Genomic DNA, 26274 nt, shown 5'->3' on the forward strand with positions numbered 1-26274 from the left:
CAGAGAGCCAGAATGTAAGTGGCTCCTACCATACCAAACATTAAAACGAATATGTTTCTGGAATTTTATTTTTGCATGTTCATGGTGTAGTGTATCAACCGTAGTTAAATTTATCTCAATCTAACGTTGCTGGTTGAGTATTGCTTCCACATTTATCTCAGTTAATAGATAGTTTAACGTTGTCATGTTCTTTCACAAAAGACAGAAAGAGAGGGGGGGAAAGCGAGTCCAAGTCATGCATCTCGAAAGAAACAAAGTTCTAATTTTCAACTCACGCCAAAGATTTCTTCTTTCTTATACCATTTACTCTTCCCGGTTCCACCGCTGATTTATGTCACTACCACCATCTTTTAGAAAACAAACCATTATGTACCAAACTTGACACTTCTAGAACCAGTTATTTTGACTCAAATTCAAAATACAGGACCAGCTTTTATGATTCCCGTAAGTGTTTTTTTAAGGTGGGACGGTTATTATTAGAGAGAACTTTGACTACACTAAGGTTCGAAACTACTTTATTACACCTAACAATCACATGCAAGAACTTACATAATTTCGTGTGGATCTTCCAAGGTTCTTATGACCACCAAATTACCATGGGAAAGAAAGATGCATAATCAATAAACAGATACAATAAACGAGCCATCTTCATTACTACAATAAGACATTCCATGGTTATGCACAACACTATCTAAATAATTTCAGTATTAGAACCCTGTGAAAGAGTGAAAAAATAGAATTGAAGGTATGGTTATGCCTCCAGATAATGACCCTTGTATGCTACTAATAACTCCTCTGCATTTTCTCTGAACTGTCATATATACTTGTCCAAGAACATCTCCTCAGACAAGCACAACACATGAATATAACTGGGGACTTTCTTGCAGAGATTTTTTGATTTCAACAATTGGAAGACTTTATATCGAGGAAGCACGCGATCCTCCATGCTTTACATTAAAATCTTAGGCTGGTGAATAAGGACTGACTTGGGCAGCATAACTGTATGCAAGAAGAAATTCATTCCAACTTTCAACTTCTTCTCTGATGTTCTAAACAAAGTCGGGGTTCTCTTGAACATTTGCAGACCCTCATCCTTCGAAAAACCAAAACAATTAATTAGTTTCAACTTTCTCTCAAATGTTTTATCGCTCAAACAACTTAATGTATGAATTGCACGGACAAGCATTCTTGAATTTTCACGAAAACCCAAGTCTACAGCTCGAGAGACATTGTTTTCAATAGTAGACCGCTGTGCAACGAAAAGCCTTGGATGAAGTTTGAGTAGCAATGAAAGATGAGTCCCAAGAATGCCACAACTTTCCAAGAAGACGACATTCTCCATAATTCTTTTGTACTTTGGGAGTATCCAGCCACACCTGTGCAAAACAAGAATAAAATCTTTCTGGTCGTAGACAATTTTCCTAATAGCTTCAACTGAGGGGACCAATGTTTTCTTCAAGCTATGAGTCAAAATGGAGGGATTCTTTGAAATGAAGCTGCATAACTCGTAACCCTAGAATCCAGACATCTGAAAGAGCTGAATTTTGGGTCTCAAGATTTTCTCAACGTTTGTAAACAGTATCTGGGGTCTTTGACGAATCAGGGAGAGAATCTGGCTTTGGGAAAAGCCTATTTGTTTGAAGAAAGTGAGCACTGATAAGGGGTTTTGAGGGAATCTGCACCCTGAAACACGTTTGGAGACATAAAGGGACTGGGTTCTGGAGAACTGCAAGTCGGAATTCAGGTAATCAATTATTGAAGTGGTTTCGTTGAAGTGTAGGCAACGACTTTTGGTTGAGAAAGAGAGGAAGAATGTCATAGACTGATAAGAGAATTGATTGAAAAAAGAAGATGAAACAGCATGGTGTGACTTGAGAGACTGCATTAGTTCTGTGATCGTAGATCGTAGATGAATCAATGCTTTGTTTAGAATCAACCAAAAAACAACGTATTTTTTAGGTTTTCTATTTCGAATTTGAAGTCACCAAACGTTGGCAGCCCTAATCAAGATAATCCCCAAATCTGATTCTCAAGGGTTTCGAAGAACCCTAAATCCCTAATTTCTTTAACCTTTCGTCTCTCGCTTGGATTTCAAACCCTTCTTCTTCATTGAGCACGGCCAAATCACGATGAAGAAGACTGAACCCTTTCTTGAAGTTGCGTTCTCGTCGACGGTGGGTTGCTTCGCGGGGGTCTGTCTGGTCTGGTTTTTTGCAGGTACCGTGGTGGCTGTCGCATTGGCGCAATCGACATCGATTTCTGTCACGGTGGCCTGCGGTTCTGTTTGGAACGGAGGTGGAGGATTCTCGCAATGTAGGTGTGTTCGCGTCTGGTTTCGCGTCTTCTCCGGGCAGCTTTTTTCGTCGCAGGTGGCTGCGTGGTGGCCGGCGCCGCAGTGATGGGGATTTCGCGTCAGAAAGTGCCCTCGTCGTCGATCTGATTCGCAGTGGTTCTGCAACGCGTGGCTTCGTCAACGTGTGGTGGTTCATCGTGGCAGCCTGGTTTCGCGAGACATCTGCTGGCTCTGGTTTCGTCGCAGCGTAGGTGGCTCGCAACACCGATCTGGTTGTGTTCGCGTAGGTGGCTCGCGACGGCGGCGATCTGGTTCGGGACGGCGGCTTCGCAAGCGGCAATTTGATTTTCCAGGCCCTTTTTTTGGCCGTCAATGGCTGTGGTTTGCTCTAAAGTGTGCCGGCAGAGATTCCGTTTAGGGGTTAGTTCATGCGCTTGGGAGAAGATAAAAACCTGATAAAATTTTTGTATTAAAATAAATACCTATAAATATTTAGTTTCAGTATAAATAAAATATTCAATGTTTTGGTAGTTTAATATTTTTTGTGAGTAAATTAAATCAAGAAGATAACAAAATATTCAAGTTTAATACTTTTTGCAGTTAATGATCCTAGTTAGTGAAAAATGTTAAACATCAGTGTTTATGTATATCATGCGAATATTGGTTGTTCCAAAAGAAAATTAATATTTGGCCAGATTACATACATGTGATGGTAAAATGTGATAATTAGAAGGTTTTGTTTTGGTTGATGATAAATCAATCCAAAGATGAATAAGATGGGTTTGTTGTTTGACATACTTCATTATCAATGTTTACTCGTTACAACAAAATATTCTTAGTAGTTAATATTATTTATATTGTTGTCCAAAGAATATTGATGATGCATTAGATGTCTTGAGATGTGTTAAACCATTATTTAAATATATTTATAATTATTTATTTTTATGATGTGACATGGGTGTTTTACTTTTTTAATAATATTTGCTTTATTAGGAGTTAGTCACTTTTGTGGTTTATGTTTTATGTTTAAGTTTGTGTATGCCTACATTGTATTTATGCTTTCATAAACTAGCATGTTTGTCTCCTAAATTATTAAGCTTTCCAAGTTTATGCAAGGATCAAATGTGTTGGATTGATAGAAGACCAAGGAACAAACAACAAAACCCTAAGTTCAGCTCTGCACCTAGAGCTAAGCAACATTCGGGTTTGGCTGGATTCAGCCCAACCGGATTAATCGAGGATATGGGTAATTTCGGACATCACACAAACGTAAGCCAGCCCACACTTCACCGGAAGAAGACAACACCTTTGTGTGATAGGAAAGCGCAACACCTTCCAACGAGCACGAGGAATGAGCAAATTCTGAAGAAAAGAGGGAAGTTGTAGATAAAAGGTGAAGAGGTCGGGGGAAGAGAATATTATTTTTTTTATTCTTAAAGACATCATTTGTCCCAAGTTTCGTTTCTCTTTCTTCGATTTGGTCATATTTTTATGAAGGACAATGATATTTTGACAATTTTCTCTTATAATCTGATGTGACTTTTTTTATGTGTTAAAATATCATTTTATTTTTTTAAGTTAAAAAAATATTAATTTGTATAAATTATGATCAATTTGATTATTTTTTGTGACGACATTTAAATTGTTAACCAAAAGTGAACAACGACAATCATGTGTCATTTCGTGATTTTTTTTATTTTTCAAATTTTTTAAAAAATTTTAAAAAATTGTTCACATCCAAGTCAACATTATGACACATGGCAGTGTCATATGTCAAGCAAGTGTCATTACCACATACAAAGTCAGTATTATTGTCACATATTTTATATTTAATTCATACAAATTTTCGTTAATTTTATTCAAACAAATTGAATTGAATTGTCTTTTATTCTAACAAACTAAACTGAATTTAGTGAACCGAACAACGATATGAACCAACTGTTATGAACCAAACATTTTCTCTAATTACACTTTTGAATCAAACTATATTAATTTTAATTTGGACTATACTATTTTAACCGAATTGTACTATATCAATATTGTTCATAAAGTGTTTTTAAAAATGATAATATTAATTTCAATTCACTGTCGTGAAATGTATAGTCAAAGTGATTAACAATACGAAGCAAAACTATTACATTTTATAAATTGTTTTCTACTTTTAATTTGTTTCATGTTTTCAAAGATTCGTATGAAAGTCAATTTCTCGAAGGAATTGGCTCAAAATAACAAATCCAACCAGCAAAGTATATGTTCAAATGAATCGAGAACAAAAAGCTATACACAAAAAACAAAAACAAGAATAGTTATTTTCACCATCATATAAAATAAAAATCATATTAAAACGAGATAATAATTTTGTAAATTAAAAGGAAAAAAGAAAATATAATAGAAAAATACAGGTAAATATAGATTTAAGTTATATAAAATAAATATTAAATATGTTTGTACACCTAACACAATTTTTTGCATGATTAAGGTTCTAGTTAGAAGCTTTAACCTTTATTTATTTATTTATTAATATATATATATATATATATATATATATATATATATATATATATATATATATATATATATATATCCGAATTCAATTTTAACCATTTTTTCTAATATATAATATTATAAATAATCCATAGTTCAATATAAGTTGATACATTATATCAAGTTTTAATTTGTAATTTAATAACTTATAGTATTTTTGTTGATATTGATATTTATTACATATTTTTTGTATCATACATATTAATATGTATGATAAGAAAATATACAATAAAAATTAACATCAACAAAAATATTATAAATTATTAAATCTTGAAGTCTACCAAAATAATAGTGCAAAAATATGAGCACTTAAGTTTTGTAGGAACATGTCTAAAACTAAATCTTAGAAGTACAAGATAGAGATTGTCCATCATCAAGCAACTTCCCATCATTAAATTTTTCTTTTTTCTTTCACCATGATATTTCCATCAACCAATGGAGAGTTTAAAATAGAAATTGAATCATCCAATCAACCATTAGGCTCCCTTCAATTGAAGTCAAAGTATACTAACAAAGATTGATAAGGAGTAAAAGATGCAAAGAGAACATTGTCCTTTAAAAGTTTCTTAAAAAACAAATTTAATTGAAAAGTATCACAACATTAAAATCGAAAATATTTTATTGATTACAAAAGAGCAACAATACGTAACTATTTTATATGATTTCATCGACAAAAGCAAATGATTTTAAGCAAAGAAACAATTATATACATTCGTTTAAAAATTCAAAAGAGGAAATACCGACTAAAAGTATAAAACTCCTATCTATACATTCGTTTAAAAAATAAGAAAAGAAAATTAGAGTTGACTCAAAATGAAAAAAGTTGAATATAAAGCATCTATACTAAACAAACAAGTAAAACCTATATTACATAAATTATCTTTTAATTTATTTATTCATTTTATTTATACTTATCACAAGTTAATGCATTTTCATAAAAAAAATAAAATAAAGAGAAAAATGGTCAGTTTTTGAACCAGAATAACCCTGTCCTAATATATAATTTTTTCTACCTCGAACATAATTATTTCTCATAAAATATACCTAAAATTTACCAAAAGATACCATTTAACTAAATAAGTTAAACCAGACACGAATTAATTCATTTATCTAAAACTTTAAATTAAGTCAATAAGATAAAAATCACTTCAAATATTTTCTGTCGGAGCAAGAAGAAAAAAACATTTGTAACAGAAAAAAAGAAGTATGTATGTGCTCCGAAACATTATGAGAGTGCTCGAATTGGGCCGCACGAATATGACGGGTCGGTGTCGGGCGCCCATTCTAAAACCCTCGCTCTTCGCACTCACTGCTCTTCGCTTTTGTCTTCCTTCTCCTAAAACCCTCGCCTCTGTACTCCATAGTTAGGGATTTTCATTCTCCTCATCACTTCTTCAATGGCCACTCTTCTTCTCAGACACTCCTCTTCCACTTCTCGCCGCCTCTTCCCCTTAGCCTCTCAAATCCACTCTTTCGTATCTCGTTCTCCTCTCTCTACTCCCAATGACTCCACCTCCACCTCCTTCTATTCTTTCAATTCCAATCCATGGTGGAGATCCATGGCAACTTTCACCAGAACGTAACACTCTTGCTTTCTCTTTTTCGTCGCAAAATTTAAAATATACAAGTAACAGTAATCGTTATTAGTATGTCTTTTACTTGTTTTGTTCATCTTATTGTTTGACTTTGCAGGAAGCCTCACGTTAATGTCGGAACTATTGGACACGTGGATCATGGGAAGACCACGCTAACTGTGGCAATCACCAAGGTCTTGATTCACTCTTTGTTTAAATGTGTGTTGAGGTGGATGTTTTGGTGTTTATTACTCAATTAGGTTTGATCAGGTGCTTGCGGATGAAGGGAAGGCTAACGCTGTGGCCTTTGATGAAATTGACAAGGCTCCTGAAGAGAAGAAGAGAGGAATCACCATTGCAACGGTATGGAATCACACTCTTTTGGTCTTGCAATCGATTGTGTTGTTTTCTGTTGATATGTATGCTTGCTCTATATTTCGGTTTTCAGGCTCATGTGGAGTATGAGACTGCAAAATGACATTATGCGCATGTGGACTGCCCTGGACACGCGGATTATGTTAAAGTAAGCTTTCGAATTTGGTTTAGTTTCTCTAAGAATGTTTTTTTTTATTGGAGTTATCAATTGCCTAACGGAAGCTGGGTGGCTAAGTTGTGGCGAACAAAATTAAGCAATTTTACCTTGTATAATAGTTAATTGTGGAATTTAGCATATTTTGGTGCTTGTGTAGCCTGACCTTCTTTTCAAAATGAGATGGAAAATTTATGCTAGGAATTTGGAAGTAGATTAGTTTGTAACAAAATATATTTTATAGGTATTGATTACACTGTATATTGGCAACAGCTGCATTTGTCAGATTCCTATTTTCCATGAATGCTGGTGGGTTTAGCATTCCAGCTTGCCTTGATGTACTTACTAGATGGTTTATCTAATGGTTTTATTTAGTTTAAATAACAAATTAATTCTTGTTCACTGTATGCTTTATAATTGTCTGTTTTTTTTTTTCAGAATATGATTACGGGAGCTGCCCAGATGGATGGTGGTATACTTGTTGTATCTGCACCTGATAGACCAATGCCTCAAACCAAGGAGCACATTCTTCTTGCTCGCCAAGTAGGTATTCTACTGATGTGGTTTGTATATATATACCTAGAACGTCTACACCTTTCTCCTTACTTCTAGATTGACATATTTTATCTTTAAATGTATTATGCAGGTTGGTGTGCCATCTCTTGTTTGCTTTCTAAATAAAGTTGATGCTGTTGATGATCCAGAGTTGTTAGAGCTTGTAGAAATGGAGTTACGTGGTAGGGTGTTTCTCTAAGGCTTCTCTTCTCTTGTCCATGCTCAGAAAATGAATAAACCTGCTTAAGTTTCTGTAATCTTTGTGTTTGCTAAAATGTGTTTTTATGATAATGTTTTTTGCAGAGCTAGTGAGCTTCTACAAGTTCCCTGGGGATGAAATCCCGATCATTAGAGGTTCAGCGTTGTCTGCTTTACAGGGTACAAATGACGAGATTGGAAGACAGGCCATTCTAAAATTAATGGATGTTGTAGATGCATACATTCCTGACCCTGTTCGCCAACTTGACAAGCCCTTCCTAATGCCAATTGAAGATGTGTTCTCAATTCAGGTAAAATGACCTGAACTTTATTTTTTGGGTTAATTTTTGAAGAAAGCAGATTCATTGAAGTAAAGATGGCCTTAGTTATAAAAGTGTTACAATTTGTAATGTAAGTCTTGTGTTTTTATCATGTTCTATCACTTTCCATCTGCTCCAGTATAAACACCGTTTAGGTAACGACACTGTTTAAGAAGTACTATTTATTACTATTCTGTTTACGTTAAAATTGCTTTAAATTCCTTATATGCTCCTTCAGTTCACTCAAACTACAGCAATTATTGATGTGCTTAACATCATAAGCAGATGGGATTATGAACACTGGAGCATATGTGGAATAGATGTTTATAATACCGGTCATCTTTGTAACTGTGGTCACTTTAACAAATTCTTTCTTGTTCTTCTAAATCTCTAGTTAGGTGAAGGATAAAATTTCAAAATCTTAAATTTCAAATTCTTAATTCGGTCTAGGGTTTTTGAAGAATAAAAAAGGAAAGGAGGTAGCATTTGTTACGGCCTTGCTCTTTATAATGATATGACGCAGTGGTAATTTAAATCTTAACATAGTGCTTTAAAAACTGTTGTCTCATATAATTGTTTTTTTTTTCCTTAAAGAGAATATCAAAATTTCTATTTTCAACACTTAGTTCTCTCAAAATCTGCATTTGTTTCATTACATATATTGGATTGTATGGACATAAATAAATATGGGGGCAATGGTTTCCATCATTTCAGCTGCTTTATATTTTTCATTTGTGATGAAGGGACGTGGAACAGTTGCCACTGGCCGTGTTGAACAAGGCGTTATTAAAGTCGGTGAAGAAGTAGAGGTGTTGGGTCTAATGCAGGTATGTATGTTCATTTAGTCATTTCCTATATATAGCTGCCCTCTGATCCTTCCTGTTAATAAACTGATATTAATTATTCTTTCAATAAAAACACTACAGATTAATCAGAAACCTTTCATTAAAGACAAAACATCAATGTATATTAATTTCTTACAAACAAACAATAAACCAGTCGAAATTATTCCCCCCAAATAAACATTTCACATTTACTGTGCTTGAAATAGAAAAAAATGTAAAGTATAATAATGCTTGCATGGCTTAGGATCTTATTTTCATGCAGTATATATAACAGAATATTGGATGGACCCACATGTCAAATCACTCTCTTTGAGGTTCCCCGGTTTATCAATGGTCACCGTCTGTTGAAGGAACCATGCTTCCTCATGCTTGATGTACTTCTCAACTTCTTCTTCGAACTCTTGATAAAATTCGAAAACTGGTCGTTTAGGTAATCCCTAGCATTAGCCTCGTCATCATCTCGTAGTGGTACAGGTGTAACGTTGCTCTGCTCCCGACCGATGTGGGACACGGTTCTAAGTTTACCCTTGGCACGTCGAATGAAACTGTTGAAAGTTTCATCGTTATCAAGTGAGGTGTTATCTGAGTTCGCCGCACGACCATGTTGTCCCTTCCAAGCGCGTGTGGTCTCTACTGCTGGATTAGCAGCACGCCACCTCATCCTTGGATCATATCCAGCTTCACTTGAAGCAACTCTTGTTGCCTTTCCATGAACCTTGGAACATGATGAGTTCCTGTTCCATGATGCAGGTTGGTTTGAAAAGTGTTCGATGCAAGGTATATGGTTTCTCGACAAACTTGGTTAAGCTCAAATGATTATAAGTTGAGTTGGTGTAACTTGTTTTATAGTGTGTTATGAGGGTGTAAATGGAAGATTATGAACTAAAATAAGAAAGAAATAGTGACATGTTTTAAATAGGTATGTGTATGAGGACTAATTGTTTTTCGTAGGAGCTATCCAGTTAAGATTCTGAACAGCGATTAAGAAGAGCTTTTTCTAATTTTCCACGGAATATAATGGTGTCAAACTCCAAAACAACCAAGTACTGATGTATATACAGTAACATTGAACCATGGCCAAAGTTGACGGCTTAGTCCTAATCTTCTCAAGGAAATAAAATAAAAGGAAGAGATTTTCTTTAAGTACTTGATAATTCTATGGTTAGTATTGTATACTGCTGTTTTAATTATCTGTTATTATCATAATAAAAAGCAAAAAAAAATAAACATAAACATTTATCTCTTTCATAAAAAATCAGTATCTTCTTCTCCCACCCTCACAAACATGAGAGTTTTCCATGGAGCAGCTAGATGGTATCAGATTCCAAGAGGACCCTTCTTCAGAATTGGCGAAATAAACAAAAGTTTCAGTTGCAGCTTGCAAGAATCACATCATTCCCATATATATAAGATGCTTATGTGGTTATGGGTAATTATTATTCGTGTGTCTTTATGTGGAAATTAAACAACTCATCGCACTTGTTGAATTTTAAATTACGATCAGAGAGCCAGAATGTAAGTGGCTCCTACCATACCAAACATTAAAACGAATATGTTTCTGGAATTTTATTTTTGCATGTTCATGGTGTAGTGTATCAACCGTAGTTAAATTTATCTCAATCTAACGTTGCTGGTTGAGTATTGCTTCCACATTTATCTCAGTTAATAGATAGTTTAACGTTGTCATGTTCTTTCACAAAAGACAGAAAGAGAGGGGGGAAAGCGAGTCCAAGTCATGCAGCTCGAAAGAAACAAAGTTCTAATTTTCAACTCACGCCAAAGATTTCTTCTTTCTTATACCATTTACTCTTCCCGGTTCCACCGCTGATTTATGTCACTACCACCATCTTTTAGAAAACAAACCATTATGTACCAAACTTGACACTTCTAGAACCAGTTATTTTGACTCAAATTCAAAATACTGGACCAGCTTTTATGATTCCCGTAAGTGTTTTTTTAAGGTGGGACGGTTGTTATTAGAGAGAACTTTGACTACACTAAGGTTCGAAACTACTTTATTACACCTAACAATCACATGCAAGAACTTATCTGCTTTTTCATAATGGTAATGGGGTTTTGAATTTACCACCATTAATAAAAGACTTGAAAATCAGTTCACTATGTAACCAAGTAGAGTTAATAATAAACTATACTTTGAAATGGCGTATTTTAGAGACTAGAACAAAAAAAATTTCTTGCGAATGTTACTGTATTATAGTTAATGGGCTCCCTATATTTAGAGAAGTAATATTTTTTTTTATTATTATATTAAATTTATAATTTTAGAATTTATAATTAGTTGGTCATTTAATAAATTATTAAAGAATATATTATGTTTAAAGTATTACTTCTCTGAATAATTATTTTATTCATTTGATTTATTATTAAACTGATTTACCGTAAAAATAAAAATATATTTCAACTCTAACCTTAAATATCTAATAAATTATTATTTTAGTTCGTAAATAGTATTATTAGTTTTTTAAATTTAAAATCTTCATACAAATCTCTAAAATGCTCGAATTCTATATTGAATCGATTTAACCCACGGTATGTATTTCTAAAGATTATTTTTAAAATTATTTGATTTTTAAAATAAATAGATAATTATTTCTTTTAATGTGTGTCCTTATACACATATGTTGTCTCTTGTAATATTTATCTATTATAATATAACAACCCTGCAGAAGAGTGATACAAAATATCATGAGACGGACCTTCAAAGATAATGCATCAGAATTAATATACAAAATATGAACTCTTCTTTGATTGTTTTCAGGTTTAGCTGTTGAGTCAGGAAATCATAAGATGGGGCTGGAGGGCCACTGCAAGGTGACAAGATGAAACTGTCACAGCAAAGAATGGTCCATCTTGTAAGGGAAAGAGATTGTAAGAAGATTTGTTGCAGCTGCAGTTGAAGGGATTATATTTTGGCATTTTTTAGCTTAGTTCAAATACTACCAAATATATTCCAGTGATAAACAAGTGAAAGCAGTGATGCATACCTTTAGTCCCTCATTGAAAAGCCATTAAAAAAAAAGCAGTCTTAACCGTTGACAATAAAGCAGCATAATAATGTCTCAATGGTTTCAACTTTCAAGTACCACCTAAGATTTACTAATGCAACCCACGTTCTTCTTGATTTTTTCTCTCTCAATAGTAGAAGGTGGAAGGGAGTAAAAGGAAACTCGATATCAATCCTACTTACGCACATACAAATTTGACTAATCAAATTAACTTACATAATTCACAACATAGAAACAGTCTAATTAATGCTCAGCGATTTAAAAGCTAAACAAGGGTGCTGGAAGATGAATACAGGCTAATTTTACAATTCAACATTGGAGCGTATCCCAGCTGGGGAACAAGTCAACAAGATCAAGAAAAGTATACTCTGCATACCTCTTTAAAGGAGCAGTCAAAGTGGATTGCTTATTTTCGTGTGGATCTTCCAAGGTTCTTATGACCACCAAATTACCATGGGAAAGAAAGATGCATAATCAATAAACAGATACAATAAACGAGCCATCTTCATTACTACAATGAGACATTCCATGGTTATGCACAACACTATCTAAATAATTTCAGTATTAGAACCCTGTGGAAGAGTGAAAAAACAGAATTGAAGGTATGGTTATGCCTCCAGATAATGACCCTTGTATGCTACTAATAACTCCTCTGCATTTTCTCTGAACTGTGATATATACTTGTCCAAGAACATCTCCTCAGACAAGCACAACACATGAATATAACTGGGGACTTTCTTGCAGAGATTTTTTGATTTCAACAGTTGGAAGACTTTATATCGAGGAAGCACGCGATCCTCCATGTTGTACATTAAAATCTTAGGCTGGTGAATAAGGACTGACTTGGGCAACATAACTGTATGCAAGAAGAATTTCATTCCAACTTTCAACTTCTTCTCTGATGTTCTAAACAAAGTCGGGGTTCTCTTGAACATTTGCAGGCCGTCATCCTTCGAAAAACCAAAACAATTAATTAGTTTCAACTTTCTCTCAAATGTTTTATCGCTCAAACAACTTAATGTATGAATTGCATGGACAAGCATTCTTGAATTTTCACGGAAACCCACGTCTACAGCTCGAGAAACATTGTTTTCAATAGTAGACCGCTGTGCAACGAAAAGCCTTGGATGAAGTTTGAGTAGCAATGAAAGATGAGTCCCAAGAATGCCACAACTCTCCAAGAAGATGACATTCTACATAATTCTTTTGTACTTTGGGAGTATCCAGCCACATCTGTGCAAAACAAGAATAAAATCTTTCTGGTCGTAGACAATTTTCCTAATAGCTTCAACTGAGGGGACCAATGTTTTCTTCAAGCTATGAGTCAAAATGGAGGGATTCTTTGAAATGAAGCTGCATAACTCGTAACCCTGGAATCCAGACATCTGAAAGAGCTGAATTTTGGGTCTCAAGATTTTCTCAACGTTTGTAAACAGTATCTGGGGTCTTTGACGAATCAGGGAGAGAATCTGGCTTTGGGAAAAGCCTATTTGTTTGAAGAAAGTGAGCACTGATAAGGGGTTTTGAGGGAATCTGAACCCTGAAACACGTTTGGAGACATAAAGGGATTGGGTTCTGGAGAACTGCAAGTCGGAATTCAGGTAATCAATTATTGAAGTGGTTTCGTTGAAGTGTAGGCAACGGCTTTTGGTTGAGAAAGAGAGGAAGAATGTCATACACTGATAAGAGAATTGATTGAAAAGAGAAGATGAAACAGCATGGTGTGACTTGAGAGACTGCATTAGTTCTGTGATCGTAGATCGTAGATGAATGAATGCTTTGTTTAGAATCAACCAAAAAACAACGTATTTTTTAGGTTGTCTATTTCGAATTTGAAGTCACCAAACGTTGGCAGCCCTAATCAAGATAATCCCCAAATCTTATTCTCAAGGGTTTCGAAGAACCCTAAATCCCCAATTTCTTTAACCTTTCGTCTCTCGCTTGGATTTCAAACCCTTCTTCTTCATTAAGCACGGCCAAATCACGATGAAGAAGACTGAACCCTTTCTTGAAGTTGCGTTCTCGTCGACGGTGGGTTGCTTCGCGGGGGTCTGTCTGGTCTGGTTTTTTGCAGGTACCTGGTGGCTGTCGCATTGGCGCAATCGACATCGATTTCTGTCACGGTGGCCTGCTGTTCTGTTTGGAACGGAGGTGGAGGATTCTCGCAATGTAGGTGTGTTCGCGTCTGGTTTCGCGTCTTCTCCGGGCAGCTTTTTTCGTCGCAGGTGGCTGCGTGGTGGCCGGCGCCGCAGTGATGGGGATTTCGCGTCAGAAAGTGCCCTCGTCGTCGATCTGATTCGCAGTGGTTCTGCAACGCATGGCTTCGTCAACGTGTGGTGGTTCGTCGTGGCAGCCTGGTTACGCGAGACATCTGCTGGCTCTGGTTTCGTCGCAGCGGAGGTGGCTCGCAACACCGATCTGGTTGTGTTCGCGTAGGCGGCACGCGATGGCGGCGATCTGGTTCGGGACGGCGGCTTCGCAAGCGGCAATTTGATTTTCCAGGCCCTTTTTTTGGCCGTCAATGGCTGTGGTTTGCTCTAAAGTGTGCCGGCAGAGATTCCGTTTAGGGGTTAGTTCATGCGCGTGGGAGAAGATAAAAACCTGATAAAATTTTTGTATTAAAATAAATACCTATAAATATTTAGTTTCAGTATAAATAAAATATTCAATGTTTTGGTAGTTTAATATTTTTTGTGAGTAAATTAAATCAAGAAGTTAACAAAATATTCAAGTTTAATACTTTTTGCAGTTAATGATCATAGTTAGTGAAAAATGTTAAACATCAGTGTTTATGTATATCATGCGAATATTGGTTGTTCCAAAAGAAAATTAATATTTGGCCAGATTACATACATGTGATGGTAAAATGTGATAATTAGAAGGTTTTGTTTTGGTTGATGATAAATCAATCCAAAGATGAATAAGATGGGTTTGTTGTTTGACATACTTCATTATCAATGTTTAGTCGTTACAACAAAATATTCTTAGTAGTTAATATTATTTATATTGTTGTCCAAAGAATATTGATGATGCATTAGATGTCTTGAGATGTGTTAAACCATTATTTAAATATATTTATAATTATTTGTTTTTATGATGTGACATGGGTGTTTTACTTTTTTAATAATATTTGCTTTATTAGGAGTTAGTCACTTTTGTGGTTTATGTTTTATGTTTAAGTTTGTGTATGCCTACATTGTATTTATGCTTTCATAAACTAGCATGTTTGTCTCCTAAATTATTAAGCTTTCCAAGTTTATGCAAGGATCAAATGTGTTGGATTGATAGAAGACCAAGGAACAAACAACAAAACCCTAAGTTCAGCTCTGCACCTAGAGCTAAGCAACATTCGGGTTTGGCTGGATTTAGCCCAACCGGATTAATCGAGGATATGGGTAATTTCGGACATCACACAAACGTAAGCCAGCCCACACTTCACCGGAAGAAGACAACACCTTTGTGTGATACGAAAGCGCAACACCTTCCAATGAGCACGAGGAATGAGCAAATTCTGAAGAAAAGAGGGAAGTTGTAGATAAAAGGTGAAGAGGTCGGGGGAAGAGAATATTATTTTTTTTATTCTTAAAGACATCATTTGTCCCAAGTTTCGTTTCTCTTTCTTCGATTTGGTCATATTTTTATGAAGGACATTGATATTTTGACAATTTTCTCTTATAATCTGATGTGACTTTTTATATGTGTTAAAATATCATTTTATTTTTTTAAGTTAAAAAAATATTAATTTGTATAAATTATGATCAATTTGATTATTTTTTGTGACGACATTTAAATTGTTAACCAAAAGTGAACAACGACAATCATGTGTCATTTCGTTATTTTTTTTATTTTTTAAATTTTTTAAAAAATTTTAAAAAATTGTTCACATCCAAGTCAACATTATGACACATGGCAGTGTCATATGTCAAGCAAGTGTCATTACCACATACAAAGTCAGTATTATTGTCACATATTTTATATTTAATTCATACAAATTTTCGTTAATTTTATTCAAACAAATTGAATTGAATTGTCTTTTATTCTAACAAACTAAACTGAATTTAGTGAACCGAACAACGATATGAACCAACTGTTATGAACCAAACATTTTTTCTAATTACACTTTTGAATCAAACTATATTAATTTTAATTTGGACTATACTATTTTAACCGAATTGTACTATATCAATACTGTTCATAAAGTGTTTTTAAAAATGATAATATTAATTTCAATTCACTGTCGTGCTAAATTTAAATGTATAGTCAAAGTGATTAACAATACGAAGCAAAACTATTACATTTTATAAATTGTTTTCTACTTTTAATTTGTTTCATGTTTTCAAAGATTCGTATGAAAGTCAATTTCTCGAAGGAATTGGCTCAAAATAACAAATCCAACCAGCAAAGTATATGTTCAAATGAATCGAGAACAAAAAGCTATACACAAAAAACAAAAACAAGAATAGTTATTTTCACCATCATATAAAATAAAAATCATATTAAAACGAGATAATAATTTTGTAAATTAAAAGGAAAAAAGAAAATATAATAGAAAAATACAGGTAAATATAGATTTAAGTTATATAAAATAAATATTAAATATTTTTGTACACCTAACACAATTTTTTGCATGATCAAGGTTCTAGTTAGAAGCTTTAACCTTTATTTACTTATTTATTAATATATATATATATATATATATATATATATATATATATATATATATCCGAATTCAATTTTAACCATTTTTTCTAATATATAATATTATAAATAATCCATAGTTCAATATAAGTTGATACATTATATCAAGTTTTAATTTGTAATTTAATAACTTATAATATTTTTGTTGATATTGATATTTATTACATATTTTTTGTATCATACATATTAATATGTATGATAAGAAAATATACAATAAAAATTAACATCAACAAAAATATTATAAATTATTAAATCTTGAAGTCTACCAAAATAATAGTGCAAAAATATGAGCACTTAAGTTTTGTAGGAACATGTCTAAAACTAAATCTTAGAAGTACAAGATAGAGATTGTCCATCATCAAGCAACTTCCCATCATTAAATTTTTCTTTTTTCTTTCACCATGATATTTCCATCAACCAATGGAGAGTTTAAAATAGAAATTGAATCATCCAATCAACCATTAGGCTCCCTTCAATTGAAGTCAAAGTATACTAATAAAGATTGATAAGGAGTAAAAGATGCAAAAAGAACATTGTCCTTTAAAAGTTTCTTAAAAAACAAATTTAATTGAAAAGTATCACAACATTAAAATCGAAAATATTTTATTGCTTACAAAAGAGCAACAATACGTAACTATTTTATATGATTTCATTGACAAAAGCAAATGATTTTAAGCAAAGAAACAATTATATACATTCGTTTAAAAATTCAAAAGAGGAAATACCGACTAAAAGTATAAAACTCCTATCTATACATTCGTTTAAAAAATAAGAAAAGAAAATTAGAGTTGACTCAAAATGAAAAAAGTTGAATATAAAGCATCTATACTAAACAAACAAGTAAAACCTATATTACATTGAATATAAATAACAGTGCTTAATTACATAAATTATCTTTTAATTTATTTATTCATTTTATTTATACTTATCACAGGTTAATGCATTTTCATAAAAAAAATAAAATAAAGAGAAAAATGGTCAGTTTTTGAACCAGAATAACCCTATCCTAATATATAATTTTTTCTACCTCGAACAGAATTATTTCTCATAAAGTATACCTAAAATTTACCAAAAGATACCATTTAACTAAATAAGTTAAACCAGACACGAATTAATACATTTATCTAAAACTTTAAATTAAGTCAATAAGATAAAAATCACTTCAAATATTTTCTGTCGGAGCAAGAAGAAGAAAACATTTGTAACAGAAAAAAAGAAGTATGTATGTGCTCCGAAACATTATGAGAGTGCTCGAATTGGGCCGCACGAATATGACGGGTCGGTGTCGGGCGCCCATTCTAAAACCCTCGCTCTTCGCACTCACTGCTCTTCGCTTTTGTCTTCCTTCTCCTAAAACCCTCGCCTTTGTACTCCATAGTTAGGGATTTTCATTCTCCTCATCACTTCTTCAATGGCCACTCTTCTTCTCAGACACTCCTCTTCCACTTCTCGCCGCCTCTTCCCCTTAGCCTCTCAAATCCACTCTTCCGTATCTCGTTCTCCTCTCTCTACTCCCAATGACTCCACCTCCACCTCCTTCTATTCTTTCAATTCCAATCCATGGTGGAGATCCATGGCAACTGTCATCAGAACGTAACACTCTCGCTTTCTCTTTTTCGTCGCAAAATTTAAAATATACAAGTAACAATAATCGTTATTAGTATGTCTTTTACTTGTTTTGTTCATCTTAGTGTTTGACTTTGCAGGAACCCTCACGTTAATGTCGGAACTATTGGACACGTGGATCATGGGAAGACCACGCTAACTGCGGCAATCACCAAGGTCTTGATTTACTCTTTGTTTAAATGTGTGTTGAGGTGGATGTTTTGGTGTTTATTACTCAATTAGGTTTGATCAGGTGCTTGCAGATGAAGGGAAGGCTAAGGTTGTGGCCTTTGATGAAATTGACAAGGCTCCTGAAGAGAAGAAGAGAGGAATCACCATTGCAACGGTATGGAATCGCACTCTTTTGGTCTTGCAATCAATTGTGTTGTTTTCTGTTGATATGTATGCTTGCTCTATATTTCGGTTTTCAGGCTCATGTGGAGTATGAGACTGCAAAACGACATTATGCGCATGTGGACTGCCCTGGACACGCGGATTATGTTAAAGTAAGCTTTCGAATTTGGTTTAGTTTCTCTAAGAATGTTTTTTTTTTTATTGGAGTTATCAATTGCCTAACGGAAGCTGGGTGGCTAAGTTGTGGCGAACAAATTTAAGCAATTTTACCTTGTATAATAGTTAATTGTGGAATTTAGCATATTTTGGTGCTTGTGTAGCCTGACCTTCTTTTCAAAATGAGATGGAAAATTTATGCTAGGAATTTGGAAGTAGATTAGTTTGTAACAAAATATATTTTATAGGTATTGATTACACTGTATATTGGCAACAGCTGCATTTGTCAGATTCCTATTTTCCATGAATGCTGGTGGGTTTAGCATTCCAGCTTGCCTTGATGTACTTACTAGATGGTTTATCTAATGGTTTTATTTAGTTTAAATAACAAATTAATTCTTGTTCACTGTATGCTTTATAATTGTCTGTTTTTTTTTTCAGAATATGATTACGGGAGCTGCCCAGATGGATGGTGGTATACTTGTTGTATCTGCACCTGATGGACCAATGCCTCAAACCAAGGAGCACATTCTTCTTGCTCGCCAAGTAGGTATTCTACTGATGTGGTTTGTATATATATACCTAGAACGTCTACACCTTTCTCCTTACTTCTAGATTGACATATTTTATCTTTAAATGTATTATGCAGGTTGGTGTGCCATCTCTTGTTTGCTTTCTAAATAAAGTTGATGTTGTTGATGATCCAGAGTTGTTAGAGCTTGTAGAAATGGAGTTACGTGGTAGGGTGTTTCTCTAAGGCTTCTCTTCTCTTGTCCATGCTCAGAAAATGAATAAACCTGCTTAAGTTTCTGTAATCTTTGTGTTTGCTAAAATGTGTTTTTATGATAATGTTTTTTGCAGAGCTACTGAGCTTCTACAAGTTCCCTGGGGATGAAATCCCGATCATTAGAGGTTCAGCGTTGTCTGCTTTACAGGGTACAAATGACGAGATTGGAAGACAGGTCATTCTAAAATTAATGGATGTTGTAGATGCATACATTCCTGACCCTGTTCGCCAACTTGACAAGCCCTTCCTAATGCCAATTGAAGATGTGTTCTCAATTCAGGTAAAAGGACCTGAACTTTATTTTTTGGGTTAATTTTTGAAGAAAGCAGATTCATTGAAGTAAAGATGGCCTCAGTTATAAAATTGTTACAATTTGTAATGTAAGTCTTGTGTTTTTATCATGTTCTATCACTTTCCGTCTGCTCCAGTATAAACACCGTTTAGGTAACGACACTGTTTAAGAAGTACTATTTACTACTATTCTGTTTACGTTAAAATTGCTTTAAATTCCTTATATGCTCCTTCAGTTCACTCAAACTACAGCAATTATTGATGTGCTTAACATCATAAGCAGATGGGATTATGAACACTGGAGCATATGTGGAATAGATGTTTATAATACCGGTCATCTTTGTAACTGTGGTCACTTTAACAAATTCTTTCTTGTTCTTCTAAATCTCTAGTTAGGTGAAGGATAAAATTTCAAAATCTTAAATTTCAAATTCTTAATTCGGTCTAGGGTTTTTGAAGAATAAAAAAGGAAAGGAGGTAGCATTTGTTACGGCCTTGCTCTTTGTAATGATATGACGCAGTGGTAATTTAAATCTTAACATAGTGCTTTAAAAACTGTTGTCTCATATAATTGTTTTTTTTTCCTTAAAGAGAATATCAAAATTTCTATTTTCAACACTTAGTTCTCTCAAAATCTGCATTTGTTTCATTACATATATTGGATTGTATGGACATAAATAAATATTGGGGCAATGGTTTCCATCATTTCAGCTGCTTTATATTTTTCATTTGTGATGAAGGGACGTGGAACAGTTGCCACTGGTCGTGTTGAACAAGGCGTCATTAAAGTCGGTGAAGAAGTAGAGGTGTTGGGTCTAATGCAGGTATGTATGTTCATTGAGTCATTTCCTATATATAGCTGCCCTCTGATCCTTCCTGTTAATAAACTGATATTAATTATTCTTTCAATAAAAACACTACAGATTAATCAAAAACCTTTCATTAAAGACAAAACATCAATGTATATTAATTTCTTACAAACAAACAATAAACCAGTCGAAATTATTCCCCCCAAATAAACATTTCACATTTACTGTGCTTGAAATAGAAAAAAATGTAAAGTATAATAATGCTTGCATGGCTTAGGATCTTATTTTCATGCAGTATATATAACAGAATATTGGATGGACCCACATGTCAAATCACTCTCTTTGAGGTTCCCTGGTTTATCAATGGTCACCGTCTGTTGAAGGAACCATGCTTCCTCATGCTTGATGTACTTCTCAACTTCTTCTTCGAACTCTTGATAAAATTCGAAAACTGGTCGTTTAGGTTATCCCTAGCATTAGCCTCGTCATCATCTCGTAGTGGTACAGGTGTAACGTTGCTCTGCTCCCGACCGATGTGGGACACGGTTCTAAGTTTACCCTTGGCACGTCGAATGAAACTGTTGAAAGTTTCACGTTATCAAGTGAGGTGTTATCTGAGTTCGCCGCACGACCATGTTGTCCCTTCCAAGCGCGTGTGGTCTCTACTGCTAGATTAGCAGCACGCCACCTCATCCTTGGATCATATCCAGCGTCACTTGAAGCAACTCTTGTTGCCTTTCCATGAACCTTTGAACATGATGAGTTCCTGTTCCATGATGCAGGTTTGTTTGAAAAGTGTTCGATGCAAGGTATATGGTTTCTCGACAAACTTGGTTAAGCTCAAATGATTATAAGTTGAGTTGGTGTAACTTGTTTTATAGTGTGTTATGAGGGTGTAAATGGAAGATTATGAACTAAAATAAGAAAGAAATAGTGACATGTTTTGAGTAGGTATGTGTATGAGGACTAATTGTTTTTCGTAGGAGCTATCCAGTTAAGATTCTGAACAGCGATTAAGAAGAGCTTTTTCTAATTTTCCACGGAATATAATGGTGTCAAACTCCAAAACAACCAAGTACTGATGTATATACAGTAACATTGAACCATGGCCAAAGTTGACGGCTTAGTCCTAATCTTCTCAAGGAAATAAAATAAAAGGAAGAGATTTTCTTTAAGTACTTGATAATTCTATGGTTAGTATTGTATACTGCTGTTTTAATTATCTGTTATTATCATAATAAAAAGCAAAAAAAATAAACATAAACATTTATCTCTTTCATCAAAAATCAGTATCTTCCTCTCCCACCCTCACAAACATGAGAGTTTTCCATGGAGCAACTAGATGGTATCAGATTCCAAGAGGACCCTTCTTCAGAATTGGCGAAATAAACAAAAGTTTCAGTTGCAGCTTGCAAGAATCACGTCATTCCCATATATATAAGATGCTTATGTGGTTATGGGTAATTATTATTCGTGTGTCTTTATGTGGAAATTAAACAACTCATCGCACTTGTTGAATTTTAAATTACGATCAGAGAGCCAGAATGTAAGTGGCTCCTACCATACCAAACATTAAAACGAATATGTTTCTGGAATTTTATTTTTGCATGTTCATGGTGTAGTGTATCAACCGTAGTTAAATTTATCTCAATCTAACGTTGCTGGTTGAGTATTGCTTCCACATTTATCTCAGTTAATAGATAGTTTAACGTTGTCATGTTCTTTCACAAAAGACAGAAAGAGAGGGGGGGAAAGCGAGTCCAAGTCATGGAGCTCGAAAGAAACAAAGTTCTAATTTTCAACTCACGCCAAAGATTTCTTCTTTCTCATACCATTTACTCTTCCCGGTTCCACCGCAGATTTATGTCACTACCACCATCTTTTAGAAAACAAACCATTATGTACCAAACTTGACACTTCTAGAACCAGTTATTTTGACTCAAATTCAAAATACTGGACCAGCTTTTATGATTCCCGTAAGTGTTTTTTTAAGGTGGGACGGTTGTTATTAGAGAGAACTTTGACTACACTAAGGTTCGAAACTACTTTATTACACCTAACAATCACATGCAAGAACTTATCTGCTTTTTCATAATGGTAATGGGGTTTTGAATTTACCACCATTAATAAAAGACTTGAAAATTAGTTCATGTAACCAAGTAGAGTTAACAATAAACTATACTTTGAAATGGCGTATTTTAGAGACTAGAAGAAAAAAAATTTCTTGCGAATGTTACTGTATTATAGTTAATGGGCTCCCTATATTTAGAGAAGTAATATTTTTTTTTGTTTTATTATTATACTAAATTTATAATTTTAGAATTTATAATTAGTTGGTCATTTAATAAATTATTAAAGAATATATTATGTTTAAAGTATTACTTCTCTGAATAATTATTTTATTCATTTGATTTATTATTAAACTGATTTACCGTAAAAATAAAATATATTTCAACTCTAACCTTTAATATCTAATAAATTATTATTTTAGTTCTTAAATAGTATTATTAGTTTTTTAAATTTAAAATCTTCATACAAATCTCTAAAATGCTCGAATTCTATATTGAATCGATTTAACCCACGGTATGTATTTCTAAAGATTATTTTTAAAATTATTTGATTTTTAAAATAAATAGATAATTATTTCTTTTAATGTGTGTCCTTATACACATATGTTGTCTCTTGTAATATTTATCTATTATAATATAACAACCCTGCAGAAGAGTGATACAAAATATCATGAGACGGACCTTCAAAGATAATGCATCAGAATTAATATACAAAATATGAACTCTTCTTTGATTGTTTTCAGGTTTAGCTGTTGCGTCAGGAAATCATAAGACGGGGCTGGAGGGCCACTGCAAGGTGACAAGATGAAACTGTCACAGCAAAGAATGGTCCATCTTGTAAGGGAAAGAGATTGTAAGAAGATTTGTTGCAGCTACAGTTGAAGGGATTATATTTTGGCATTTTTTAGCTTAGTTCAAATACTACCAAATATATTCCAGTGATAAACAAGTGAAAGCAGTGATGCATACCTTTAGTCCCTCATTGAAAAGCCATTAAAAAAAAGTAGTCTTAAACGTTGACAATAAAGCAGCATAATAATGTCTCAATGGTTTCAACTTTCAAGTACAACCTAAGATTTACTAATGCAACCCACGTTCTTCTTGGTTTTTTCTCTCTTAATAGTAGAAGGTGGAAGGGAGTAAAAGGAAACTCGATATCAATCCTACTTACGCACATACAAATTTGACTAATCAAATTAACTTACATAATTCACAACATAGAAACAGTCTAATTAATGCTCAGCGATTTAAAAGCTAAACAAGGGTGCTGGAAGATGAATACAGGCTAATTTTACAATTCAACATTGGAGCATATCCCAGCTGGGGAACAAGTCAACAAGATCAAGAAAAGTATACTCTGCATACCTCTTTAAAGGAGCAGTCAAAGTGGATTGCTTATTTTCGTGTGGATCTTCCAAGGTTCTTATGACCACCAAATTACCATGGGAAAGAAAGATGCATAATCAATAAACAGATACAATAAACGAGCCATCTTCATTACTACAATGAGACATTCCATGGTTATGCACAACACTATCTAAATAATTTCAGTATTAGAACCCTGTGGAAGAGTGAAAAAACAAAATTGAATGTATGGTTATGCTTCCAGATAATGACCCTTGTATGCTACTAATAACTCCTCTGCATTTTCTCTGAACTGTGATATATATTTGTCCAAGAACATCTCCTCAGACAAGCACAACACATGAATATAACTGGGGAGTTTCTTGCAGAGATTTTTTGATTTCAACAGTTGGAAGACTTTATATCGAGGAAGCACGCGATCCTCCATGCTGTACATTAAAATCTTAGGCTGGTGAATAAGGACTGACTTGGGCAACATAACTGTATGCAAGAAGAATTTCATTCCAACTTTCAACTTCTTCTCTGATGTTCTAAACAAAGTCGGGGTTCTCTTGAACATTTGCAGGCCCTCATCCTTCGAAAAACCAAAACAATTAATTAGTTTCAACTTTCTCTCAAATGTTTTATCGCTCAAACAACTTAATGTATGAATTGCATGGCCAAGCATTCTTGAATTTTCACGGAAACCCAATTCTACAGCTCGAGAAACATTGTTTTCAATAGTAGACCGCTGTGCACCAAAAAGCCTTGGATGAAGTTTGAGTAGAAATGAAAGATGAGTCCCAAGAATACCACAACTCTCCAAGAAGACGACATTCTCCATAATTCTTTTGTACTTTGGGAGTATCCAGCCACATCTGTGCAAAACAAGAATAAAATCTTTCTGGTCGTAGACAATTTTCCTAATAGCTTCAACTGAGGGGACAAATGTTTTCTTCAAGCTATGAGTCAAAATGGAGGGATTCTTTGAAATGAAGCTGCATAACTCGTAACCCTGGAATCCAGACATCTGAAAGAGCTGAATTTTGGGTCTCAAGATTTTCTCAACGTTTATAAACAGTATCTGGGGTCTTTGACGAATCAGGGAGAGAATCAGGCTTTGGGAAAAGCCTATTTGTTTGAAGAAAGTGAGCACTGATAAGGGGTTTTGAGGGAATCTGCACCCTGAAACACGTTTGGAGACATAAAGGGATTGGGTTCTGGAGAACTGCAAGTCGAAATTCAGATAATCAATTATTGAAGTGGTTTCGTTGAAGTGTAGGCAACGGCTTTTGGTTGAGAAAAAGAGGAAGAATGTCATAGACTGATAAGAGAATTGATTGAAAAGAGAAGATGAAACAGCATGGTGTGACTTGAGAGACTGCATTAGTTCTGTGATCGTAGATCGTAGATAAATGAATGCTTTGTTTAGAATCAACCAAAAAACAACGTATTTTTTAGGTTGTCTATTTCGAATTTGAAGTCACCAAACGTTGGCAGCCCTAATCAAGATAATCCCCAAATCTGATTCTCAAGGGTTTCGAAGAACCCTAAATCCCCAATTTCTTTAACCTTTTGTCTCTCGCTTGGATTTCAAACCCTTCTTCTTCATTCAGCACGGCCAAATCACGATGAAGAAGACTGAACCCTTTCTTGAAGTTGCGTTCTCGTCGATGGTGGGTTGCTTCGCGGGGGTCTGTCTGGTCTGGTTTTTTGCAGGTACCGTGGTGGCTGTCGCATTGGCGTAATCGACATCGATTTCTGTCACGGTGGCCTGCGGTTCTGTTTGGAACGGAGGTGGAGGATTCTTGCAATGTAGGTGTGTTCGCGTCTGGTTTCGCGTCTTCTCCGGGCAGCTTTTTTCGTCGCAGGTGGCTGCGTGGTGGCCGGCGCCGCAGTGATGGGGATTTCGCGTCAGAAAGTGCCCTCGTCGTCGATCTGATTCGAAGTGGTTCTGCAACGCGTGGCTTCGTCAACGTGTGGTGGTTCGTCGTGGCAGCCTGGTTTCGCGAGACATCTGCTGGCTCTGGTTTCGTCGCAGCGGAGGTGGCTCGCAACACCGATCTGGTTGTGTTCGCGTAGGTGGCTCGCGACGGCGGCGATCTGGTTCGGGACGGCGGCTTCGCAAGCGGCAATTTGATTTTCCAGGCCCTTTTTTTGGCCGTCAATGGCTGTGGTTTGCTCTAAAGTGTGCCGGCAGAGATTCCGTTTAGGGGTTAGTTCATGCGCGTGGGAGAAGATAAAAACCAGATAAAATTTTCGTATTAAAATAAATAC

The 26274-nt window shown here is 34.6% G+C and overlaps 2 protein-coding genes and 3 pseudogenes across 2 annotated transcripts; 2 read left to right on the plus strand and 3 right to left on the minus strand.

Moving 5' to 3' along the window:
- Positions 1–1049: 1049 nt before the first annotated feature.
- On the minus strand, positions 1050–1885 carry LOC146888945 (uncharacterized; annotated as a pseudogene).
- A 4349-nt stretch (positions 1886–6234) lies between these two features.
- Positions 6235–9674, plus strand: LOC114171415 (elongation factor Tu, mitochondrial-like; annotated as a pseudogene).
- A 2818-nt stretch (positions 9675–12492) lies between these two features.
- Positions 12493–13726, minus strand: LOC146888946 (uncharacterized; annotated as a pseudogene).
- Positions 13727–17993: 4267 nt separating this feature from the next.
- LOC114171468 (elongation factor Tu, mitochondrial-like) lies at positions 17994–21432 on the plus strand. Its single transcript, XM_085666813.1, has 9 exons — positions 17994–18175; positions 18289–18364; positions 18441–18533; positions 18619–18693; positions 19139–19243; positions 19347–19437; positions 19559–19764; positions 20516–20599; positions 21367–21432. The coding sequence occupies exons 1-9, from the start codon at positions 17994–17996 to the stop codon at positions 21430–21432; spliced, it is 978 nt and encodes a 325-aa protein (XP_085522939.1).
- Positions 21433–24250: 2818 nt separating this feature from the next.
- Positions 24251–25384, minus strand: LOC146888947 (uncharacterized). Its single transcript, XM_085666817.1, has one exon. The coding sequence runs from the start codon at positions 25382–25384 to the stop codon at positions 24251–24253; it is 1134 nt and encodes a 377-aa protein (XP_085522943.1).
- Positions 25385–26274: the final 890 nt, after the last annotated feature.

This window comes from Vigna unguiculata, chromosome 1, assembly GCF_037176805.1.
Source record: "Vigna unguiculata cultivar grain cowpea cultivar isolate G323 ecotype 2 chromosome 1, ASM3717680v1, whole genome shotgun sequence".
Classification (NCBI taxonomy): Eukaryota; Viridiplantae; Streptophyta; class Magnoliopsida; order Fabales; family Fabaceae; genus Vigna; species Vigna unguiculata.

What these genes read in the sequence shown, in the direction of transcription:
- LOC114171468 (XM_085666813.1), top strand. Translation starts at nt 17,994, where the DNA reads ATGGCCACTCTTCTTCTCAGACACTCCTCTTCCACTTCTCGCCGCCTC. An exon ending in GACACGCGGATTATGTTAAA is followed by an intron (nt 18,694 to 19,138) that starts GTAAGCTTTCGA and finishes TTTTTTTTTCAG; the next exon opens with AATATGATTACGGGAGCTGC. An exon ending in AAGATGTGTTCTCAATTCAG is followed by an intron (nt 19,765 to 20,515) that starts GTAAAAGGACCT and finishes TTTGTGATGAAG; the next exon opens with GGACGTGGAACAGTTGCCAC.
- LOC146888947 (XM_085666817.1), bottom strand. Translation starts at nt 25,384, where the DNA reads ATGCAGTCTCTCAAGTCACACCATGCTGTTTCATCTTCTCTTTTCAAT.